The 25,773-nt window shown below is 43.0% G+C and overlaps 1 protein-coding gene and 1 pseudogene across 1 annotated transcript in view; both read left to right on the top strand.

The window, feature by feature from the left end:
* Positions 1-1,502: 1,502 nt before the first annotated feature.
* On the top strand, positions 1,503-4,751 carry LOC106573512 (synaptotagmin-1-like; annotated as a pseudogene).
* A 1,958-nt stretch (positions 4,752-6,709) lies between these two features.
* otogl (otogelin-like) overlaps positions 6,710-25,773 on the top strand; it is a 57,723-nt gene continuing 38,659 nt past the window's right edge. Inside the window, exons 1-17 of the mRNA XM_045697212.1 lie at positions 6,710-6,726; positions 7,478-7,523; positions 7,724-7,802; positions 17,387-17,479; positions 19,324-19,600; positions 20,449-20,654; positions 21,169-21,293; positions 21,462-21,568; positions 21,789-21,895; positions 23,134-23,259; positions 23,347-23,455; positions 23,535-23,581; positions 23,828-23,973; positions 24,100-24,232; positions 24,397-24,574; positions 24,713-24,837; positions 24,960-25,169. Coding sequence (XP_045553168.1) covers positions 6,710-6,726; positions 7,478-7,523; positions 7,724-7,802; positions 17,387-17,479; positions 19,324-19,600; positions 20,449-20,654; positions 21,169-21,293; positions 21,462-21,568; positions 21,789-21,895; positions 23,134-23,259; positions 23,347-23,455; positions 23,535-23,581; positions 23,828-23,973; positions 24,100-24,232; positions 24,397-24,574; positions 24,713-24,837; positions 24,960-25,169 — 2,131 coding nt within the window. The remainder of the gene's footprint in view (positions 6,727-7,477; positions 7,524-7,723; positions 7,803-17,386; positions 17,480-19,323; positions 19,601-20,448; positions 20,655-21,168; positions 21,294-21,461; positions 21,569-21,788; positions 21,896-23,133; positions 23,260-23,346; positions 23,456-23,534; positions 23,582-23,827; positions 23,974-24,099; positions 24,233-24,396; positions 24,575-24,712; positions 24,838-24,959; positions 25,170-25,773) is intronic.

The following is a 25,773-nucleotide window of genomic DNA, read 5'->3' as shown; positions in this document are numbered from 1 at the left end:
TCATCTCCTCTCCTCTTTCCTCTTGTCATCCCTTTTGTCCTCCTCCACCTCTGTTGTCATCTTCTCCTCTCTCCTCCTCCTCCTCGCTCTCTCTTTCTTTTTGTTCAGAGGTGTACCTGGGAGTCCTCCCTCTCTCCACCCTGCAGCCAGACAGAACCAAAACCAGGACACACACACAGGTAAGACTCCCTCTCTCTCTCTCTCTCTCTCTCTCTCTCTTTTCTCTCCCAGGGTGTGGTCAGTGATGGGTATTGAGGTGATGGTGGGGTTGGGTTAGAATATTGTGTTGCTGTTAGATATTTGACTCTGGATTAGGGTTAATGTCATTTCCAGTCTCGGTTGTAAATGGGGGGATATAAGCACCATATAAATACAGTATGTTTTCTTTATCTTAATCCTTTATTTAACCAGGCAGGTCTAACTTCTAACCAGGCAGGTCTAAAGAGAGTGGGTTAGAGTCCGAGTGAGAGAGTTCAACCATGATGGAATAAACAATTCTGAGACAATACACTGTGGAAGTGACTTGCCATGCACTTGTAGTACGTATCCATTAGTAGCAAAGCATGCTGGAGACAAGCAAAACAGAAAAATTACATCAAAAGTGTTTTTCTTCCTGATTAGCAACAGTGTTTGACATGATGATGTCAATGTAATTGCGTATTACAGTAGTTGTAGAATGCTAGACTGCCTTCATGGAATATTTGCCACCAACATGGATGATGGTTAGGAGCTGAGTGAGTCGGTTTCCCAGATTCAGATCTGAAAACATAGAAGGTTTAGGACAAACGTGAAGGGCTAGGAAGGGAATTGGGACAGTTCCTACTCTGGACAGAAACATTCTCACATCCTTTCTTTAGAGATCTCACACTCATGATGGCCTTTCTTCTGTCCCCCTCTCTCCCTCCACACCTCTCCCCCATGTGCTGTGTTGTCAGCAGGTTTGACAGGGAACAAGGTTGTGTATCCTTTGAACAGCAGGTCTTAGTGCCAGACTAGCAGAAACACAAGAGGCCATCTGACACACGCACGCGCACATGCACACACACACACACACATCTATAATCACTCTATAACACATACGTCTGGATGTATCTCAAAACATGCACTTTTATGAAGTCCATGAGATGGTGGCGATCATTTATATTGATCTAAAGTTAACAGCATGTGCTACAGATGCATGCAATGTTCCTGCCAGCTGCAGTCTCCCACACTAATTTTCTAATAAGCACTGTCTATTTGAAATGTTACAGTAATTTTTGGCAAGCTCTCTGGAATGTTGCGGGACTGTTAGTTACTTTTAAATAAAACAATATGTAATTTAAACAGCCTGCCATGTCACTTTGTTTGGTATTCTAAGGGATGGGTCTGGGAAATGTAACCACTCACTCAAATTTAAATACAGAGCTAGTTTGGATGCAATAATTTACATATTTTGACAGACTCTCCGTGTCTCTGTGTGTCTCTCTCTCTCTCTCTCTCTCTCTCTCTCTAGGACCTAGGTGATGACAGGCAGTCATATGGGCACCCAGGCAAAGCCCAGCCCCTCCCCCTCTCCCCTGTCAATCAACCCAAATGCCACAGCAACCCCAGAACCTGGGCCTGGAGGCCACACCCCCACAAAGTTTATGGCGAATTGCACCCCCTCCACAGTGAGTAACAACCAATCAGGGGAGGGTTTCCAGAGCCTTCAAAGCTCTAAGTTAATTGTCAGAACCAAGTTAAAGTACCGTTAAAGTGCATAAAGTACTCAATTGAGAAATAAAATATTCTCACAAGCTAGTGAAACCCTCCGGTGTTATATAAAACACTTGGTTTTGATATATTAACATTGCGTATGCTTATGTGTGTGTGCGCGCGTGTGTGTGCGCGTGTGTGTGCGCGCGTGTGTGCGCGCGTGTGTGCACTGCCATCCTGGGCTGTAGGAGCTCTATGCATGGTGAGTGTGTGTCTGGTGTTGTCATACTGTTTGTGTGTGTGGAGGAAATGTCTGAAAAATAAAGTAAAGGACACAGATAAGGAGAAGAAGGGAAAGAACGGCTTGAACACGTACACTGAGCTGGATGGAGACAACTCTGAGGTACACACACACACACACACACACACACACACACATTGCGTAATATCATCTCTCTGTGGAGGGCTACACACAAACTTTTAATAATTAGCGTGGCGTAAAGCAACAACCTCTTGAGGATCGGACCCTTTTTTTTCAATTTTTGTCTAAAATGACATACCCAAATCTAACTGCCAGTAGCTCAGGCCCTGAAGCAAGGATATGCATATTCTTGGTACCATTTGAAAGTTTCCTTTCAAATGGTACTTTGGAACTTTGAACTTTGTGGAAATGTGAAAGGAATGTAGGAGAATATAACACATTAGATCTGGTAAAAGAAAAAACCAACCATTCTTTAAAACAAAAAAGTCTACCATCATCTTTGAAATGCAAGAGAAAGGGCATAATGTATTATTCCAGCCCAGGTGCAATTTAGATTTTGGCCATTAGATGGCAGCAGTGTATGTAAAACGTTTTAGACTGATCCAATGATCCATTGCCTTTCTGTTCAAAATTTTGTATCAAGACTGCCCAAATGTGCCTAATTTGCTTATCAATAACTTTTCATGTTCAAAACTGTGCACTCTCCTCAAACAATAGCATGGTATTCTTTCACTGTAATAGCTACTGTAAATTGGACAGGTCAGCTAGATTAACAAGAATTTAAGCTTTCTGCCAATATCAGATATGTCTATGTCCTGGGAAATGTTCTTGTTACTTACAACCTCATGCTAATCGCATTAGCCTACGTTAGCTCAACCGTCCCGTAGGGGACCCACCGATCCTGAATACGTTTTTTAAGCTGTGTAGGTCTGCTGCTTAGTATGTATCAGGTTTTTCTGTGTGTTTGTGTGTGTGTCCTGTAGCCCCTAAAGGATGAGGGTGACACAGAGACTGGATTGACTGGCAGGGAGGAGGAGCCTAAAGAGGAAGTGAAGTTGGGCAGACTGGAGTTCTCATTGGACTACAACTTCACAGAGAACACGGTGAGAACTCCTTGTTCTAACACATCTGATTCTGCTAACCAATGTCCTGCGGAGCAGGACTGAGTAACAACATATTATTCCATCTGACACATGCTATAGCTGTGGGTCTTCTCCCTACCCTCTGCCCCCCTTTCCCGTTTATAGATGGTAGTAGGTATCCTGCAGGCTTGTGATCTCCCAGCCATGGATGTGGGGGGAAGTTCAGACCCGTTGTTAAACTCTACCTACTACCAGACAAGAAGAGGAAGTTTGAGACTAAAGTTCACAGGAAGACACTCAACCCAACCTTCAATGAGACTTTCCCCTTCAAGGTAGCCTAACCATGACTCCTAATCTCTGACCTCTAAACCCTAACCCTGACCCCACATTCAACAACATTTTTGTGTGTGTGTCTATGTGCATGCGTACGTGTGTGTGTGTGTATACTGTATGTGTATGCAGGTACTGTACAGTGAGCTGGGAGGCAGGACTCTGGTGATGACAGTGTATGACTTTGACCGTTTCTCTAAACATGACGTGATTGGGGCACTACGAGTCCCAATGAGCAGCCTGGACTTCAGTCAGATGATACAGGAGTGGCGGGAGCTGAAGAAGGCAGAGAAAGAGGAGGTGAGAGTGGAGAGACCAGGAGGATAGATAGAGTAAAAAAGAGAGAAGGAAGAAATATATAGGAAAGAAAGTCACAAAGCACTTACCTCTGGCCCTCTCTCTCTCCAGTCAGAGCAGCTGGGTGATATCTGTCTGTCTCTGATATGATATGTTCCTAGAACAGGGAAATTAAGCATCGTTGTCCTCGAGGCAAAAAACCTAAAGAAGATGGATGTAGGAGGACTGTCGGGTGAGCTGGGTGTGTGTGTGGGAGAGAGAGACAGAGAGAGAGAGAGAAAGAGACAGCGAGAGACAGAGAGAGACAGAGAGAAAGAGAGAGCGTTTTTGTGTTAGGTGGATCTCTATCTCTTCTGTTAGACCCCTATGTAAAGATCCACCTGCTGCAGAATGGAAAAAGATTGAAGAAGAAGAAAACCAAAATCAAGAAGAACACTCTCAACCCTTACTACAATGAGTCCTTCAGCTTTGAGGTGCCCTTCGAACAGATACTCTCCCACACACACTCTCTCTCTCTCTCTCTCTCTCTATCTCACTTATCCCTTACAATTCCTTTATAATTTATCAACCCTTCGAGCAGAGGTCTGTGTTTCTCTGTGTGTAGAAGGTGCAGGTAGCAGTGACAGTGTTGGACTATGATAAGATTGGGAAGAATGATGCCATCGGGAAGGTGTTTCTGGGTGGAGCCAGCAGCGGCACGGAGCTCCGTCATTGGTCAGACATGCTGGCCAACCCCCGCCGGCCCATCTCCCAATGGCACGGCCTCAAAACTGAGGACGAAGTCAACGCTGAACTGGCTGCCAGGAAGTGATGTCACACTACTAGGCAGCTGTCTGTAGCAGACTGACTTTGCCCTCCTACCCACCACAGGAGGTTGGTGGCACCAAATTGGGGAGGACGGGCTCGTGGTAACGGCTAATGCGGAATCAGTGGAATGGTATCAAACACATCAAACACATGGTTTCCAGGTCGTTAGATGCCATTCCATTCGCTCCCTTCTGACCATTATTATGAGCTGTCCTCCCCTCAGCAGACTCTACTGCTACACACTTACCCACTCCAAAATACCTGATACCCATCCACCACTCATGAACCCCCATCAGCAATCCCACTCCTTAACCCCCCAATACTTCATTGGTATGCAACCCTATCAAGCCTTACTCAACCCCCACTAACTTTCTAACAATACCACCAGTCGTGCCACCCCAAACCCCCTCCTCTACTGTTTAAAGTATTTAAGACACATTATGTATCCAGGACATTAACATGTATATCATGATAATACTATTAAACATGTACATTATACTGTTATTAAACATTCAGAGATTTTTGCTCGTGTCCATTTTCACTCATATCAGATAGGCATACATCAATGGCCAGCAGAGGGAGTCCAAGTCTTACACACACACAGACACACACACACACACAGACACACGCACACGCACACGCACACACACACACACACACACACACACACACACACACACACACACACACACACACACACACACACACAATCTCATTTATAATTTTATTCAAGTTAAATGACTGTCTCTAAAGTAAGACTACATTTGTAATCATAAGTAGGCCCTACAGTCAAGTAATTTGTCTGTTTTTGTGTCCTAATCTCAGGGAATCTCTCTAACTTGCAGGTAGTCCACTATTCTCCTGTGGATACTGCAATCAGGGATCCTTGGAACATCCATACCCATACTCTAACCTTAACTCCTACCCTACCCTACCCTACCCTACCCTACCCTACCCTACCCTACCCTACCCTACCCTACCCTACCCTACCCAACCCTACCCTACCCTCAACCTTAACCATAACCCTTACCTAACCATAACCCTTACCCTTAGTTTGGACACACCTACTCATTCCAGGGGTTTTCTTTATTTTTTACCTTTTTCTACATTGTAGAATAATAGTGAAGACATTAAAACTATGAAATAACACATACGGAATCATGTAGTACCCCAAAAAGTGTTAAACAAATCAAAATATATTTTATATTTCAGATTCTTCAAAGTAGTGACCCTTTACCTTGATGACAGCTTTGCACACTCTTAGCATTCTCTCAAACAAGCTTCACCTGGCTTTTCCAACAATCTTAAAGGATGCAATCTTGTTCCTTATTAAAATATATTTTGATTTGTTTAACACTTTTTTGGTTACTACATGATTCCATATGTGTTATTTCATAGTTTTGATGTCTTCACTATTATTCTACAATTTAGAAAATAGTAAAAATAAATAAAAACCTTTGAATGAGTAGGTGTGTCCAAAGTTTTGACTGGTACTGTATATGTACTGTTTAGTGACTTAACAACAGTAGATGCAATTACAAAAATATACTTACCTATCAAAAGTAAAAGTATAGCGGATAGCTAGGGCATACTCCAACACTCAGACATCATTTAGAAACTAAGCATTTGTGTTTAGTGAGTCTGCCAGGTCAGAGGAAATAAGGATGACCATGGATGTTCTTTTGATACGTGTGTGAATTGGGCCCGTTTCCTGTCCTTCTAAGCATTCAAAATGTAAAGAGTGCTTTTGGGTGTGAAGAAAAATGTATGGAGTAAAAAGTACATTATTTTATTTAGGAATGTAGTGAAGTAAAAGTAAAAGTTGTCAAAAATATAAATAGTAAAGTACAGATTTCCCCAAAAACTACTTAAGTAGTACTTTAAAGTATTTTTACTTAAGTACTTTACACCACTGGGTAATATATCCTTTCAGTCGGTTTGATGTCACCAGTTTGGCACAAAATTCATTCACACCCCGCACCTGCACGCAGGTGAACTCGTGCACTCGTCATCCATCGGAGGGACACGCTCAACTATGTGCGCGTGGACGTGAACCGCGGGAAGTCCGGTAACGAACAGAGATCCTCCTCTACTCTCCGGTCTGTCCTGTGAAATGTTCCGTTAACCTCCGGGTGGATAAGCTCTGAGATGAACGGTCCACGTAGAGTAATACTGGTTCTTCTTTCGTGGTGTTCAGTTCTCCAACTGCTGACAGCACACGGTGAGTCTCCCAGCGACACACGCGCATCATATCAAAATGCATAACTTAGATGTGTACTATAACCTTTACTGTTTCAACATAAACGTTTGACGTTCTAAGAGTGATTCCAAAAATGTCAAAGAGAGAGCAGAAAACTAGCACCAGTGTTGTATGCGCGAGACATTTTTGAAAAGTTTATATTTTGCTGTTTTAACCTTGGAATGTGGGTTTCAACCCCCCGGCAGTGACATCGTTATGGCCTTGAGGAAATATGATTGACAAATGTTTTCCTTTGGATAGGAATACATTGGAGCTGATACTGTCTTGTAAATCATTCAGAGGTGTTGCCTAAATTGTTGCCGTTCAATAATGTGCCCCAGTGACCCTAAATTATAACGTTTAAATGAATACATTTGATATGTTTTGTCGACTTGTGGTATATATGTGATGATATTTTATGTGTTGTGATAGTGCAATTAAGTAATAATTGTGAGTGTGTGTGTGAGGTTTTAGTGATGTTTTTTTGTTGTGTTCAGCAGCACAGAGCCAACTGACAGAGACAGACAGTAGACTACAGAGGTAAGAGAGGAGATGAAGCGAAAAACATTCATCATCTCTGGGGATTCATTAATTCAATGTCATGGCTAAACTGATGCATGTGTGTTTGGTTTGGATGTATTCAAGTGGTCAAAAGTGCACTTCAGTTTGCATGTTTCTCCACATAATGAATGCATATTTCCCTGTGCTATGTGTGTGCTGTGTGTGTGTGTCCTGTGTGTGTGTGTGTGTGTGTGTGTGTGTGCGTGCGTGCGTGCGTGCGTGCAGGAGGGCTAATGCACTGCGGAGGAAACGGGATCTCCTAGGGGAGGAGGTAGGCACACTACACCTAAGAGAAGCAGATGAGGTCAGGGCATACACACACACAGCACCCTGACTAGCACAAAGACACCTTTGTAGGACACACACATACACATACATACACTGCTGCAACTACACACAGGGGTAGAGATACACATTTACTACACAAGTTTGTGCATGTGTGTGTGATCATCAGTGTTCTCTCCTCTCCAGACATTCAGTCCTCTTCTCTCTGAAGCAACTCTCCCTCGCAGTGTTCTACACAATTACACCGCCCGCGATGCCTCCTCAGGTACACACACACACACACACACACACACACACACACACACACACACACACACACACACACACACACACACACACACACACACACACATAGGGCCTAAAGTGCCTTCAGAAAGTATTCACACCCCTTGAATTTAAAATTGATAACATTTTGATTTTGTGTCACTGGCTAGACACAAATCTCATAATGTCAAAGTGTAATAACTGTATGCTTTTAGACATTTTTACAAATTAATTCAAAATGAAATGCTGAAATGTCTTGAGTCAATAAGTATTCTATCCCTTTATTATGGCAAGCTTAAATAAGTTTAGGAGTAAAAATGTGCTTCTTCGGGATCGGTGTCCCGTCAACGGGACGGTTGAGCTAACGTAGGCTAATGCGATTAGCATGAGGTTGTAAGTAACAAGAAAATTGCACCTGGGCTGGAATAATGCGTTATGGCCTTTCTCTTGCATTTCAAAGATGATGGTACAAAGAAAATTACAAAAGAACGGTAGTTTTTTCCTTTGCGTTGTCTTTTACCAGATCTATTGTGTTATATTCTACTACATTCCTTTCACATTTCCACAAAGTTCAAAGTGTTTCCTTTCAAATGGTACCAAGAATATGCATATCCTTGCTTCAGGGCCTGAGCTACAGGCAGTTAGATTTGGGTATGTCATATTAGGCGAAAAACTTTAAAAAAGGTGCCGATATTTAAGAGGTTCAAGTCACATAATAGGTTGCATGCAGTGAAGGCTCCTCAAAGGAGGAAGGGGAGGACCATCCTCCTCAGTGAATTTCATAAAAATAAAAATAGTGAAACTTAGATAAAACTATGCTAAATATATTCACGTCACCAAATAATTGATTAAAACACACTGTTTTGGAATCAATGTCTACACTACCCTCAACATCACTCTCTAGTGTAGCACCATGATGTAGCCGGAGGACAGTTCGTTTCCATCCTCCCCTGGGTACATTGACTTTAATACAAAACCCAGGAGGCTCATGGTTCTCACCCCCTTCCATAGACTTGCACAGTAATTATGATAACCTTCGGAGGATGTTCTCCAACCTATCAGAGCTCTTGCAGCATTGCAGTTTCCCACCCAATCAACGAATCATAGAATTAATCTAGTACTGAAAGCATAAGCTATAGATAGCTAGCACTGCAGTGCATAACATGAGGTGAGTAGTTAACACAAATAGAGAGAAAGACAATAGTTGAACAGTTTTGAGAGAGATATTTTTTTCACTTTCATTACTTAGCTAGCAAATGCAGCTAGCTGATTTAGCCTACTCAAACACCCAGTGGTGGAAAAAATTGCCAATTGTCATACTTAAGTAAAAGTAAAGATACTGTGGGAAACCGTGGGCGCAAAAAAGTACCCCATGTAAAATATTACTTGAGTAAAAGTCTGAAAGTATTTGGTTTTAAATATACTTAAGTAAATATAATTGCTAAAATATACTTAAGTATCAAAAGTACAAGTATAAATCATTTCAAATTCCATTTATTAAGCAAAGCAGAGCCACATTTTCTAGTTTTTAAATGTTGTTACATATAGCCAGGGGCACACTCCAACACTATAATTTACAAACAAAGCATGTGTTTAGTGATCTGCCAGATAAGAGGCAGTAGGATGACCAGGGATGTGCTCTTGATACGTGTGTGAATTAGACAATTTTCCTGTCCTGCTAAGCATTCAAAATGTAACAAATACTTTTATATGTCTGGGAAAATGTATGGAGTAAAATGTACATAATTTTCTTTAGGAATGTAGTGACTTAAAAGTAAACGTATAAAAAAATATAAATAGTAAAGTAAAGTACGGATACCCCAAAAACGACTTAAGTCATACTTTAAAGTATTCAAACAGAGAGGGATGCTATGTTAGCTAGCTGGCTATAGTTATCCGACGCTGGAACTCTTCCAAGTCAAGGTAAGCTTTTGGTTTTATTATTTTATTGCCACTGGGGCCCGGCGGTGTAACTGCTTGCTGTACACTATACTGCATGATTGTAGCGGGTTTACTAATATGTCAGGTCTAGAAGCTATGTTGACTATGACGGTAGCTAATATGGTGACAACGATGTAGGCTGTGTGTAGCGGTTATCGCTTATGGCATGAAGGTTTGGCTTGGAAAGTGTTTTTTGCCTGGTCACAGACAGTTGTTGTGTTGTGCACTGAATTCCACAAGCGAAGGAAAAGGTGAGAGAAATATAGTGCTCAGATGCGAGAAGGAATTATACAAAGACCAATGTTATCATGCTGTTTTTATGTGGCTGCTATGAAAGTGAACTGTGTTTGCGGGTGATCAGGGATGTGTGGATTCATTCTGACGATTCTGTTGAAAAACTTTTCTTATACTGAAGCAAACGGAACAAAATGGGAATAAACATATTTTAATTTGTCCAATAGAAATTCTCTTCTGCTTGGACTAATGATTATACCCTAGATCAGCTAGATGCAGGCAAGAGTGGGCAAAGTGGTATTGAATGTGTTTGTCTTTCACCTAGATTACTATAATTTTTCTCTCGCCCTGTGTACCCTAATAATGGCGCCGGAGGGGATGGCTGGCGTTTTACGGGCTCCTAACCAACTGTGCTCTTTATTTTTTTTTTTCACATTGTTTGTAACTTATTTTGTACATAATGTTGCTGCTACCGTCTCTTATGAAAAGAGCTTCTGGACATCAGAACAGCGATTACTCACATCAAACTGGACAAAGATTTTTTTCTTTAACGAGTCCGACGCAAAGGATATGCTGCTTTCTCGAGACCAGGCCCAAATCCCCATCATTCACGTGAAGAAAAGACGGAGAAAAAGGGGGTGGAGGTCATGGTGCCTTGTGAGAATTCGTAGGCGAGTGAGTAAACCTGCACTACCATCTGTACTATTGGCCAACGTGCAATCATTGGAAAACAAAATGGATGATATACAATTGAGACTATCCTACCAACGAGACATTAAAACTGTAATATCTTATGTTTCACCGAGTCGTGGCCAAACGACAACATGGATAATATAGAGCTGGCTGGATTTTCCGTGCATCAGTAGGACAAAGCAGCTACATCTGGTAAGACAAGGAGCGGGGATGTGTATCTATTTGTCAATAACAGCTGATGTGCGATGTCTAATATTAAAGAAGTCTTGAGGTATTGCTCACCTGAGGTAGAGTACCTCATGATAAGCTGTAGACCACACTATCTACCAAGAGAGTTCTCATCTATATTATTCGTAGCCGTCTATGTACCACCACAAACCGATGCTTGCACTAAGACCGCACTCAGCGAGCTGTATAAGGCCATAAGCAAACAATGCTCATCCAGAAGCGGCTCTCCTAGTAGCCGGGGACTTTAATGCAGACAACCTTTACTCCACACACAGAGACGCATACAAAGCTCTGCCTCGCCGTCCATTTGGTAAATCTTACCATAATTCTATCCTCCTGATTTCTGCTTACAAGCAAAACTAAAGAAGGCAGTACCAGTGACTCGCTCAATACGTAAGTTGTCAGATGACTTGGATGCTAAGCTACAGGACTGTTTTGCTAGCACAGACTGGAATATGTTCCGAGATTCATCCAATGGCATTGAGGAGTACACCACCTCAGTCACCAACTTCATCAATAAGTGCATCAACGACGTCGTCCCCACAGTGACTGGACATACATATCCCAACCACAGGCAACATCCGCAATGAGCTAAAGGGTAGAGCTGCTGCTTTCAAGGAGCAGAACATTAATCTGGACGCTTATAATTAATCCTGCTACGCCCTCAGTCAAACCATCAAACAGGCGTCAATACAGAAATAAGATTGAATTTTACTACACCGGCTCTGATGCTTGTCGGATGAGGCAGGGCTTGCAAACTATTACGGACTACAAAGGGAAACCCAGCCGCGAGCTGCCCAATGACGCGAGCCTACCAGACGAGCTTAATGCCTTTTATGCTCGGTTCGAATCAAGCAACACTGAAGCATGCATGAGAGCACCAGCTCTTCCGGATGACTGTGTGATCACACTCTCCGTAGCCGATGTGAGCAAGACCTTTAAACAGGTCAACATTCACAAAGCTTCGGGGACATGGATTACCAGGACGTGTACTCAAAGCACGCGAGGACCAACTGGCAAGTGTCTTTACTGACATTTTCAACCTCTCCCTGACCGAGTCTGTAATACCTACATGTTTCAAGCAGACCACCATAGTCCCTGTGCCCAAGAAAGTGAAGGTAACCTGTCACAACAGTGGTAGGCCTGATCACCGACAACGATGAGACAGCCTATAGGGAGGAGGTCAGAGACCTGACAGTGTGATGCCAGGACAATGACCTCTCCCTCAATGTGAGCAAGACAAAGGAGCTGATCGTGAACTACAGGAAAAGGCGGGCCAAACATTAACATTGACAGGGCTGTAGTGAAGCGGATCAAGAGTTTCAAGTTCTTTGGTATCCACATCACCAACGAACTATCATGGTCCAAACACACCAAGACAGTCGTGAAGAGGGCACGACAACACTTTTTCCCTCTTCGGAGACTGAAAATATTTGACATGGGTCCCCAGATCCTCAAAAAGTTATACAGCTGCACCATCGAGAGCATCCTGACCGGTTGCATCATCGCCTGGTGTGGCAACTGCTCGTCACCTCAAGGTGCTACAGAGGGTAGTGCGTACGGCCCAGTACATCACTGGGGCCAAGCTTCCTGCCATCCAGGACATATATACTAGGTGGTGTCAGAGGAAGGCCCAAAAATTTGCCAAAGACTCTAGCCACCCTAGTCATAGACTGTTCTCTCTGCTACCGCACGGAAAGTGGTACTGGAGCACCAAGTCTAGGACCAAAATGCTCCTTAACTGCTTCTACCCCCAAGCCATAAGACTGCTGAACAATTCATCAAATGGCCACCTGGACTATTTACATTGACACCCCCTAATTTTTACACTGCTCCTACTCGCTGTTTATTATCTATGGATAGTCACTTTACCACTACCTATGTACAATTTACCTCGACTAACCTGTACCCCCGCACATTGACTCGGTACCAGTACCCCCTGTTTATACCCTCGTTATTGTTATTTTATTGTGTTACTTTATTTGTTATTTTTTTTACTTTAGTTTATTTAGTTTTATATTTTCTTAACTCTATTTCTTGAACTGCATTGTTGGTTAAGGGCTTGTAATTAAGCATTTCACGGTAAGGTCTACTACACCTGTTGTATTCGGCGCATGTGACAAATAAAATTTGATTTGATTTGATTTGTAAATTTTAATTAGTAGGCTAGGTTGTAGCAACCTCATGATGGGTATAGGGAAAATTTGACTATCATGTAGTAGCCTAACCTATCAATGTTACATTGAGCTTGGTGAATGGAATATGAATAACAGTCATTCAATATGCTGTAATAGAAATAAAAAATATACTATTTTCTTTTTTAATCTTTCCTAATCTTAAATGGCACCGACCACCACTGGTTGCATGGACTCACTCTGTGCGCAATAATATTTTTTAACATGATTTTTGAATGACTACCTCATTTCTGGACCCCACACATGTAATTATCTGTAAGGTCCCTCAGTCGAGCAGTGAATTTCAAACACAGATTCAATCACAAAGACCAGGGAGGTTTTCCAATGCCACGCAAAGAAGGGCACCTATTGGTAGATTAGTAAAAATAAAAAAACAGACATTGACTATTCCTTTGAGCATGGTGAAGTTATTAATTACACTTTTGATGGTGTATCAATACACCCAGTCACCACAAAGATACAGGCATCCTTCCTAACTCAGTTGACGGAGAGGAAGGAAACAGCTCAGGAATTTCACCATGAAGCCAATGGTGACTTTAAAACAGTTACTGAGACTAATGGCTGTGATAGGAGAAAACTAAGGATGGATAAACAACATTGTAGTTACTCCACAATACTAACCTAAATGACAGAGTGAAAAGAAGGAAGCCCGTACAGAATACATATATTCCAAAACATGCGTCCTGTTTGCAATAAGGAACTAAAGTAGAACTGCAAAAAATGTGGCTAAGCATTATGTTTGGGACAAATCCAACACATCACCGAGTACCACTCATGATATTTTCAAGCATAGTGGTGACTGCTTGTCATCGGGAAGGACTAGGACATTTTTTGGTATAAAAAGAACCGGAATAGAGCTAATCACAGGCAAAATCCTGGAAGAAAACCTCGCTTCAGGTCCTTAGGAAACTATGCAGTTATTTGTTTTTTATGTATTATTTCTTACATTGTTAGCCCAGAAAATCTCAAGTGTTATTACATGCAGTCGGGAAGAACTATTGGATATAAAAGCGATGTCAACTTACCAACATTACGAGCAGGAATACGTCTTTTCCGAAGCGGATCCTTTGTTCGGACCTCCACCTTGGACATTGGATCTTATCCCAGAGGCCATCCCGTCAGACTCAGAAGGCGAGCACACCATCCACCGCTTCAGAGCATATTACTCGCTAATGTCCAATCTCTAGATAACAAGGTGGATGAAATTAGGGCATTAGTTGCCTTCCAGAGATACATCAGAGATTGTAACATTCTATGTTTCACGGAAACATGGCTCACTCGGGATATGTTGTCAGAGTCGGTACAGCCACCCGGTTTCTTCATGCATCTCGCCGACAGAAACAAACATCTCTCTGGTAAGAAGATGGGCGGGGGTGTATGCCTTATGATTAACGACTCATGGTGTAATCACAACGACATACAGGAACTCAAGTCCTTTTGTTCACCTGACCTAGAATTCATTACAATCAAATGCCGACCGCATTATCTTCCAAGAGAATTCTCTTTGATTATAGTCTTAGCTGTGTATATCCCCCCCAAACAGATACCTCGTCGGCCCTGAAAGAACTTCACTGGACTCTATGTAAACTGGAACCATACATCCTGAGGCTGCATTTATTGTAGCTGGGGATTTTAACAAAGCTAACCTGAGAACAAGACTTCCTAAATTCTATCAGCATATTGAATGCACGACACGAGCTGGTAGCATTCTGGACCACTGCTACTCTAACTTCCGTGATGCATACAAAGCCCTCCCCCAACCTGCCTTCGGCAAATCTGTCCATTACTCCATTTTGTTGCTCCCAGCCTATAGACAGAAACTAAAATGGGAAACGCCCGGGCTCAGGTCTATCCAACGCTGGTCTGACCAATCGGATTCTACGCTTCAAGATCGCTTCGATCACATGGACTGGGATATGTTCCAGATAGCCTCAGACAATAACTTTGATGTATACGCTGACTCGGTGAGCGAGTTTATTAGCAAGTGCATTGGAGATGTCATACCCACTGTGACTATTAAAACCTTTCATAACCAGAAACCGTGGATTGATGGCAGCATTCGCGCAAAACTGAAAGAGCGAACCACCGCTTTTAATCATGGCAAGGCGACTGGAAACATGACCGAATACAAACAGCTATTCCCTCTGCAAGTTAATCAAACAAGCAAAGTGTCAGTATAGAGACAAAGTAGAGTCGCAATACAACGGCTCAAGCACAAGACATGTGGCAGGGTCTACAGTCAATCACGGATTACAAAATGAAAACCAGCCCTGTCGCGGACATTGACATCTTGCTCCCAGACAAATAAAAAATGTCTTTGCTCGCTTTGAGGACAATACAGTGCCACTGACACGGCCCGCTACCAAAGCCTGTGGGCTCTCCTTCTCCGTGGCCAACGTGAGTAAAACATTTAAATGTGTTAACCCTTGCAAGGCTGCCGGCCCAGACGGCATCCCTAGCCGTGTTCTCAGAGCATACGCAGACCAGCTGGCCAGTGTGCTTCCCGACTCACAGCTTACACGTTACAGAATAACACCTCACCAAAGGGAAGCAACAGGGATCTTTTTTTTTGTCCCATTGTGTCCAAGTGTGGCTGCTGAAGCAACCGGGGATGCCTCAGCTGGCTCGACAGGTTCTCAAGCCTCGGTTGGCTCGGCAGGCTCCCGCACCTCAGCCGGCTCTACAGGTTCCCGTGCCTCAGCCGGCTCTACAGGTTCCCATGCCTCAGCTGCCTCGACAGGTTCCCGTGCCTCAGTAGAAGCGACCGGCCCGTTCTCGGTCATCGGGACTGTCCCTCTGGCCGGTGTCGTCCTGCGGTTGGAGCAGTGCATCAGGAAGGGGGTACTGTCACGTGTACTCCCGCTCCCCCTCTCCGGCACTCGACATTGCCAGATTATTATGCACACCTGCCACCATCGCTACATGCACCACATGCACCCCATGACACTCACCTGGACTCCATCACCTTCCTGAATACCTCCCCTATATCTGTCACTCCCCTGGTTTCTTTCCTCAGACGTTATTGACTCTGTTTCTGTTTCATGTCTGTACGCTTTTCGTGTTTCTTGTTTTGTTCCATGTTAGTTTATTTATTAAATTATTCACTCCCTGTACTTGCTTTCCGACTCCCAGCGTACACGTTATACTGGGAGACAAATTCACCTTTCACCAGGACAATAACCTAAAACACATACTGGATTTGCTTACCAAGACAACATTGGATGTTCAGATTTGGACTTCACATTTCCATATTATAAAACTCATGTAATTTACAGTATCAACGTTTATGATCGCTACACTGTTCCTAGGCCGTCATTGAAAATAAGAATTTGTTCTTAACTGACTTGCCTAGTTAAATAAAGGTAAAATAAAGGTAAAAAAAATAATAATTCTGTTCTCAACAGAATGAGCTCATGTTTGTCATATTGTGAAGGAAATTAGCCATGGAGAACACATACTGTATGAATGTACTCATGACTCCATTCTATGAGCACCATAATTACTATCTGTTTCTCCTTGTGAAAGCCAAACACTGTAAGACTGTATTTTATAACTTAGCTAGTCATGTTGGCAATTTGAATAAGCTTTCAAATTATGCCCACCTGACCCATTTCGTGATTCATAATGGACCGTTTTTGGATTCCGTAAACAACAACAGTAATTGTCCGATGGGGGGATGCAGGAATGTGTTCCAAACAAAAAACGACATGTTTTCTTGCTTCAGTTCCTCAATGACACAGCTAAGAGAGCTCAAAAAAGCACCTAATAGTTGAAGGCTCTTTCCTTGAGAATTGAAATTACTTAGGAACTGTGCACACTTTGGAGAGGTGTGTGGACCCTTGTCATTTTTTTAAATGTTGCACTGACCCCAAATCTTCCATGAATATTCTTATTATGTTACTAAATCTATCCAGAGTATTTTCTGATTTCGATGTTGACAAATAATGTGAAAAGTTCAGTTACTGTAAAATGAACATAAAATCAACAGTGTAATGTTTTGATTCAATCTTGTGTCAGGTGAACTGTTTGGTCCTTATCTTTGGTCTGATCATTTCTCCATAATCTCCAAAGTGTTCCCTTTCAATTGCTACCATGGTTATGCATATGCTACTTATATTTCTTCTGTTAGAAACATTTTAATTTGGCCCTATACATATAGGCCAATTCTCACAAGTGTAAAGGGTTAAAGCAATCTGTCTCGTAAAGAATAAGTTATTCATCAATTGGTGAATCTCAAAGTATTTCCAGAGGAGATCTAAGGAATTGAGGAAAGATTGTGTCTGTGTTTCACCAGAGTACTGTGGCTGTCTGAATGGGGGCTGGTGTCAGGAGGGAGGTGTGTGTGACTGTGCACAGTTCCAGGCCCTCGGAGACCGCTGCCAGATCAGTGAGTAACACACACACATCTTGAACCTAGAACCACAATGTATGTTTCATTTTGGTGTGTGTGCCTGCATGAGAGTCAGACTGACACATCCATCAGCAACCATTAATAAGCTGTCCACACTGTCATAAATAACCACACACACACACACACACACACACACACACACACACACACACGCACGCACGCCCGCACGCACGCACGCACACACACACGCACACACACACACACACACTCACCAGTCCATAGTGTGTATGATTAAGTCTGGGGGATTAGGGTTGAGTTTCTGTAGACTACACAGGGTCTCTATACATCAGAGATGGGTCTCAAGTGGAGCCTCTATAGCAGTGGTCACCAAACTTTTCTGAGTCAAGATCACTTTCACAGTCAAAAAGCAAGCTGAGATATACGCTCAGATTTCTTTACATTAACCTCAACACAAACAACAGTTTTGTAGGAATGAGGTTTGGACAGTAGGCCTAATACATTAGCACAGCATATTGGCTATATGATTGGCCTGCCAATATTGTTAAACAGACCATATTATATTTCAAAACTCAAGCTTTGATAACAAAATAGATCAGTTGGTTTCGAATTTTGTTATTTTACTGGACTGATGGTACCTGCATCTGATGGTCAACAAGGTCAAATCATGACGTCAGTGGTCTTCAGGTCGAAAAATCGGAGCTCTAGAAAGATGCCCGAGTTTCCGACTTGGAATTCCCGAGTTGGATGACCGTTCAAAACTATTTTTCCCAACCGCCTCTCACGGTCCCTGCTCTCTCTTTCCTTTCCTCCGGTGAGACTGACCAGAGAGAGGGGACATCGTCTTCCACATGATGATGAAACCTGAGCGCACTGCGTCTGCCTCATGTACAAATTGTTGTTCCTATGACCAGAGAAAGTTTAATATTATTTAATATTAAAATCGACACGATGAGCTGCTAATAAAAATAAAATGCAGGGCTATCGATACTTGGCTACTCATTCATTGCAGCTGTATGGAATACAGAGAAGCGCGTTTTGTAATAGTGTTGAATAAAAACAGTGACAGTGCTGAATTTAAACTTCAACATGAACTCACTCATAAAAACAGCAGCTCTTTGCTGTATTCATTGACAGTCTCTCTGTGGTCATGGTTTTAAAAGTTATTAAATCTTACGTAGGCTAGTAGCCTGTTAAACTTGGCTGTGGCCAGGGTCCCGGAAGCTCTGTAGCCACGGTGATTTGAGCTATCCGATTGGGCAGCGCAGTAGGTGCACTCGATTTAGTCACAGATTTGCCGGTCCGCCGGGTAGGCGGAGTTTGTCTCATGAATCAAGTGCACCTACCGGCAACAGCTCAACACGATTTAAAAAAAGAAACGCAAGCCTTTATCGTTCGTTGGCTTTTCTACAGAAATATTTGGTGATCGACTAGGAATCGCGATCGACCGGTTGGCAACCACTGCTCTACAGTAATACCTTGCCTGAGACCTAAAGTAGTGTTTCCCTCACCTAACCACCATGGTTTTGTTGGCGCGATGGTAAGCACACTAGCGTCAGGAATATGAAGTGTTGCTGTTCGGTTCTCATGCTGGGTGTGGCAGATGAACTCTGATACACACTGTTCCTGTCAACCAAGTACCTACCTGGCTAAAGTACCACCAGAGCACCAACACTGTTAGACAGTGGGTGTAGTTGGCTAGGTATGGCACAGAGACGGGGTTTCCTGTAACTGAGCGGCTTTTAGTGAGCTAGCACCTCCTCCCCATGCCCCCCACACACAAACAAACACACCAGCGCACCATAATGCCAATTCAGAGTTGAGATAAGTGTGCACAACTCAGAGTGTGTGTGTGCATGTAGTTCCTAACCAGGGCCAGGACAGAGATGGGATCTGCAGGTCTTGGGGTCAGCACCACTATGAGACGTTCGATGGCAGCTACTTCTACTACCCTGGGACCTGCTCCTACATACTGGCCCAAGACTGCCGCTCAGCCACACCACAGTACACTGTGTGGGTCCATAACAGCCGTGTGTGTGAGGGAAGTGTGTACTCCTGTCCCAGGGCTCTCAGTCTCTTCTTCCCCAGCGAGGAGGAGATCCACATCTCTGGATACCAAGTCCACCAGGGGGGCCGCAGGTGGGTGGGATATGGAGGAATGTGTATGTTTTCTGTTGTAATGTGTATGTGTGTGTGTGTGTGTGTGTGTGTGTGTGTGTGTGTGTGTGTGTGTGTGTGTGTGTGTGTGTGTGTGTGTGTGTGTGTGTGTGTGTGTGTGTGTGTGTGTGTGTGTGTGTGTGTGTGTGTGTGTGTGTGTGTGTGTGTGTGTGTGTGTGTGTGCGTGCGTCTGTGCAGAGATGGGCAGTATTTGAAATATGTATTTTAATTACTTCTGAGTATTTTGTCATTTGAATTACACTCCAGTGTATTTTGTCAAAATCCTGTAATTTGTATGTTCAAAATACAAAATAATTCTATACAATTTTTTTTAATAGAAGTTCATATTTTGTGTCCACCCTTTCACCCTGCACTGGTATCAGAAGTCTGATAGCACTATGGTGTGATAAAAGCGTGTGCTAAATGAACTAAATATAAATGTATATGTAAAAATGAACAATTGCAAATCATGTTGAGTATAATTCTAATGAGCTCCGGCCGAAACAATACACAGTGTGCTTTGCAGTTCTTTTTGGTATGTTCATTTTCACATATACATTTATGTATTGGTCATTGAGCAGACACACGTATCCAGAGTGACTTGCTCAACTAAGGTAGTTAAACAACAACATATCACAGTCATAGCCAGTAAAAATATGTTGTTGCTGTTCGGGCCGGCTACTTGCAAATGTATACATTTTTTTTTAAATACATTACAAAACACATGTATTTTGTAGTTTATTTTGATACCTTGATCTTTATGGTATTTTGTATCTGTATTTTGTAATTGTATTTTGACATTTTTTGCCCATCCCTGCATATGTGCATAGGCTGAGCCTGCCCCAAACAATAGGAGGTGTGTTTATAGAGCGTCTGGCTGACTACCTTCTGGTGAAGAGTGTGTTTGGCTTCTCTCTGGCGTGGGACGGAGAGAGTGGAGTATATCTGAAGATGTCTGAACAGCACCACGGCACCCCCTGTGGCCTCTGCGGGAACTATAACAACCTGCCCAATGATGACCTCACCACTGCCCGCGGTGAGACAGACACACTCACTCACAATAGTCACACACACCTCATCAAAGCCCACTGTAAGACTGGACAGATGGGTCCGACCAGCCTCTTATCCTCCTTCCTCCACCCATCTCTTATCCTCTGTCTCAGCACCCAATCATCCTTCCATCACAACCTTTCTCCTCTCAGCACCGCAGGGAACCGTTATAGTTATTAATACTGAGGAGGATGTAGTAGTCCTGTAACATGACCTAGACAGGAGAGGAGAGTGGGAAACGAAGAGGAGAAGAGAGGAGAGAGGGAAAAGAGAACAAAGGGGAAAGGAGAGCAGAGGAGAAGAGAGGGAGGAAAGGAGACAAGCGGAAAGCAGAGGAGAGGAGAAGAGAGGAAAGTAGAGCAGAGCGTAGCAGAGGAGAGAAGTTATTTTAATATTCAGTCATTATACAGTTATTCTATTATATTAGATTATTTTCAGGCATGTAGAGGAAGGATCCCTAACCGTGTGTGTGCATGTTTTGTGTGTGTGTCTGTGTGTAGGTGTGCAGACAGAGGAGCCAGCAGTGTTCGCTAACAGCTGGTCAGTCGATCTGCCCCATGAGAGAGGCTGTCCTCTGGTGGACATAGACTTCACTGGACCCTGCCACTCTGAGTCTGACATGGACGTAAGAGCTGTCTGTCTGTGTCTGTCTGTCTGTCTGTCTGTCTGTCTGTCTGTCTGTCTGTCTGTTTGGAACGTATTACTTGAACCCAGGTTCTCAGTGTGTCATAAGACTGTCACTGATTTTCTGTGTTTTATTGTATTATGTTGATGTTTGTGTATGTGTGTGTAGGATGCCATAGAGAAGTGCAGTGCTCTCCTGTTCTTCCCCTTCCTGTCCTGTCATGATAACATTGATCCAAACCCCTACGTGGCCAGCTGTGTCGCCGACCTTTGTGTGTAAGTCACACCCCAGTGTGTGTGTGTGTGTGTGTGTGCGTGTGTGCGTGAGTGAGTGAGTTGCCTGTCTTCTGGCTGACTATTGTCAAAGTGTTGTCTCACTATTCTCTGAATGTTGTGTGAGTGTTGTCTGAGTGTTGTCTGAATGTCCTCTGACTGTTGTCTGAGTGTTGTCTGACTGTTGTCTGAGTATTTCTGAATGTTGTCTGCTGTGATCCAGGTCTGATGATGAGGAGACGTTTTGTCGTGCGTTGGTGGAGTACACACGAGCCTGCAGCCATGTAGGATACCCTGTACGAGAGTGGCGAGACAGCTTCCCTTCCTGCAGTCAGTAACATTATACTAACCTAACTTAAAGATGCAGTCCAGGATCTTAATGGGAAACTTAATTTTTTTTATAGTTCATATTCATCTTCTCCAGCACCACCACAACATCAACATATGTGAAAATGGCGAGTTTCTACACTACCGTTCAAAAGTTTGGGTTCACTAAGAAATGTCCTTGTTTTTGAAAGAAAAGCAAATTTTTGTCTATTAAAATAACATAAAATTGACCAGAAATACAGTGTAGATATTGTTAATATTGTAAATTACTATTGTAGCTGGAAAAAGTAGATTTTTTATGGAATATCTACATAGGCGTACAGAGGCCCATTATCAGCAACCATCACTCCTGTGTTCCAATGGCACATTGTGTTAGCTAATCCAAGTTTATAATTTTACAAGGCTAATTGATCATTAGAAAACCCTTTTAGCACAGCTGAAATGTTAGCACAGCTGAAAACTGTCGTCCTGATTAAAAAAGCAATAAAACTGGCCTTCTTTAGACTAGTTGAGTATCTGGAGCATCAGCATTTGTGGGTTCGATTACAGGCTCAAAATGGCTAGAAACAAAGTCTTTCTTCTGAAACTCGCCAGTCTATTCTTGTTCTGAGAAATGAAGGCTATTCCATGCGAGAAATTGCCAAGAAACTGAAGATCTGGTACAACGCTGTGTACTTTTTGTATGTTTTGTGGAAAAAATATATATGAAGATTAGTGTTTCCAATGACATCATCGGTGTGCATCATGTGATTTTAACAATTATAAGTAGGCTTTGCCTACTAATCGCCTACTAATTGGTTGATGATGTCATTGGAAACACTTATCTTCCTATATCTTTTTTATTACAAAACATGGATTCGTGCAATTTTCACATATGTTGATGTTGCGGTGGTGTTGGAGATGACTATTAAGTAGAAAAAGAAAACAAAAACCCATTCTGCACAACTAATTTGCAACATATTGTACGAATTGGATTCGTTGCATATCATACAAATTGCAAGAAAAATTATGAGAATAATCTTTTGCATGACGAAACATATCATATGAAATGGATGACGTAGTACACAACTGGATGATGTAGTACACAGTAAATAGGGACCCGTTTTGGCTCGTTTGCACCACTTTCAAAACTACTGGCTGAAATGTTGTAAAAGTTCTGGAGCATAACATTAACCCCAACCTTTAATTGACAGTTAGCTAACTTATTACTGCAGTAAGTTCTTCATTTGACTGTTCCGTAGATGATGGTTGTGAGGAGAGTTTTGTCCATAGAGACTGTATTAGCTGCTGCCCTCCCACCTGTACCTTTGACAAGGAATGTCTGGGAACTAACTTGCACTGTCTGGACGGATGCTACTGCCCTGACGGTACACACAAGCACACTTATACACACACGTCGCATGCACACACGCACACACACACTCCATCTCACCCTCTGTGTCCAACTATTTTAGGGTTGATTCTACAGAATGGGACGTGTATAGCAGTGTCTCAGTGTCCTTGTGTCTATCACGGCACCTCATACACACAGGGACACACTCTGGAGCAGGGCTGCAGCGTCTGGTGAGTGTGTGTGTGTGACTTGTGTGTGTTCATGTGTGTGGGTGTGTTTGTGTGTTGCTAACCTGTGGTGTATTTACAGTGTGTGTATGGGGGGAGTGTGGAACTGCACAGAGAACAACTGTACAGGTGAGCTAACCTCTCAGGTCATATGATCATTTTTTTACATTTTTTTACATTTTAGTCATTTTGCAGACGCTCTTATCCAGAGCGACTTACAGTATTGAATGCATACATTCCATTTCATGCATTTCATTTTTTTTTTGTACTGATCAGAAACTCATATGCTGAATGATCCAATGTCACAACTTTCAATGCCTGCCGGCCTGCCTGCCTACCTTCTTCTTTCTTTCTCTCTCTATCTCTCTCTCTCAGCGGAGTGTTCAGTAGTCGGTGATGTGTTTGTGACGTCGTTCGATGGGAGAATGTTCCTGCAGCCGGGGGCGTGTCAATACGTCTTGGTTAAGAGCCGGATTGGCAACAGATTCACTGTTACCGTTCAGTACACCACCTGCACAGAGGTAACACACACACAAACACATATTGCAGTATACCACCTTCACATAGGTAACACACACACAATCTGAAACAATCTTGGTGTGTGTGTGTGTGTGTGTGTGTGTGTGTGTGTGTGTGTGTGTGTACAGGCCCAGCAGCAGGCTTGTATCCAGTCGGTGACAGTGGTACTGGATGAAAATGTTAGTCACCAGGTGACTCTGACCCGAGAGGGGGAAGTGCTTATAGGGGTCAACCCCGTTCCCACCTTGCCCTACATCAATGGTACGATACAATCAACTTACAATTGATACTCCTATCAATACTTCTTATAATATCCAGTATGATACGGATAACATCAGGTATAGAGAGAACAGTAATGGTCCCAACACATAGCCTTGTGGAACACCTTATTTAACGTCAGATTTAATATGTGTTTATGTGAGTAGATGTAGTGGAGGTGCAGAGGCTAACGTCGGTGTTCGTCCAGCTGAGGACCTTGCTTGGACTGCGTCTGCAGTATGACGGGCGTGGTGGGCGCATCTACCTACAACTGGACAGCCAATGGCGCGGGAACACGCTGGGCCTTTGTGGAACCTTCAATGGAAATCTTCGGGACGACTTCCTGTAAGGAAACTACTTCCTCTCATATTGACCCCTAAATGTTCTTTGGAGAAAAGATTTAGAGCATTTCTATTTGAGGCAGTTGAGTAAAAGAGTATTACAGTAAGTATATTCATGACATTTTGGCCTGTGTGTGTATAGTTCTCCAGCAGGGATGATAGAGGGGACTCCCCAGCTCCATGCTAACTCCTGGAGGGTCTCATCTGCTTGCTCCGCCCCCATCAACCAGCCAATTATCGACCCCTGTGAGATGAACCAGCACAACGGTAACCTCTCACCCCTGACCTCAAAACTCTAACCCTGACCTCCATTGACTGCTTGATATATCTTCACGTTTTGCTGCAGCCATATCCTCTCAAAAGCTGAGAAGTGTGTATGTGTGTTACAGTGTTCTATGCCTCTCTGTGTGAGGTTTTGTTGGGGAGTGTGTTTTCTCCCTGCCATGGTTACGTCAGTCCCAGTGTGTACCAGCAACAGTGTCGCTACCAGGCATGTCGCTGTGGAAACACCTGTCTGTGTACGGCCCTGGCCCACTACACTTACCTCTGCTCCAAACACCATGTTGCTGTCAACTACAGGGCCCACGTCTCAGAGTGTGGTGAGTCTGGGCAGTGGAGACCTGGAGAATGATATGTCTGTGTGTAGCGATGGTGTGTCTACACTGTAAAAAGTAGGTTACTGTACATTTACAGTAAAATACTGGCAGCACAGAAGTCAGTAAATTACTGTAGATTTACAGGACCTTTACTGAAACATACATTTACAGCCTATTACTCTAACACCTGACTACCAGCATGCTGTATTTCTAGAATGTACAGTGCATTACTTGAAGCACAGTGGTTAGTAAACTGTATCAGATTTACAGTGCAGGCAGCTAGTCCCAATGATGGGCAGTATTACGTAGTATTTGATATACAATGAGCTCCGGTATTGGGACAGTGACAATTTTGTTGTTGTTTTGGCTCTGTACTTCAGCACTTTGGATTTGAAATGATACAATAACTATGAGGATAAAGTGCCGACTGTCAGCTTTATTTTGAGGGTATTTCCATCCATATCGGGTGAACCGTTTAGAAATTACAGCACTTTTTGTACAAAGTCCCCCCATTTTAGGGGACCAAAAGTATTGGGACAATTTCACTTTATATGTGTATTAAATTACTAAAAAGTGAAGTATTTGACCCCATATTCATAGCATACAA

Source organism: Salmo salar, chromosome ssa16 (genome assembly GCF_905237065.1).
Source record: "Salmo salar chromosome ssa16, Ssal_v3.1, whole genome shotgun sequence".
NCBI lineage: Eukaryota > Metazoa > Chordata > Actinopteri > Salmoniformes > Salmonidae > Salmo > Salmo salar.
This window is presented reverse-complemented; position numbering and strand designations above follow the sequence as displayed.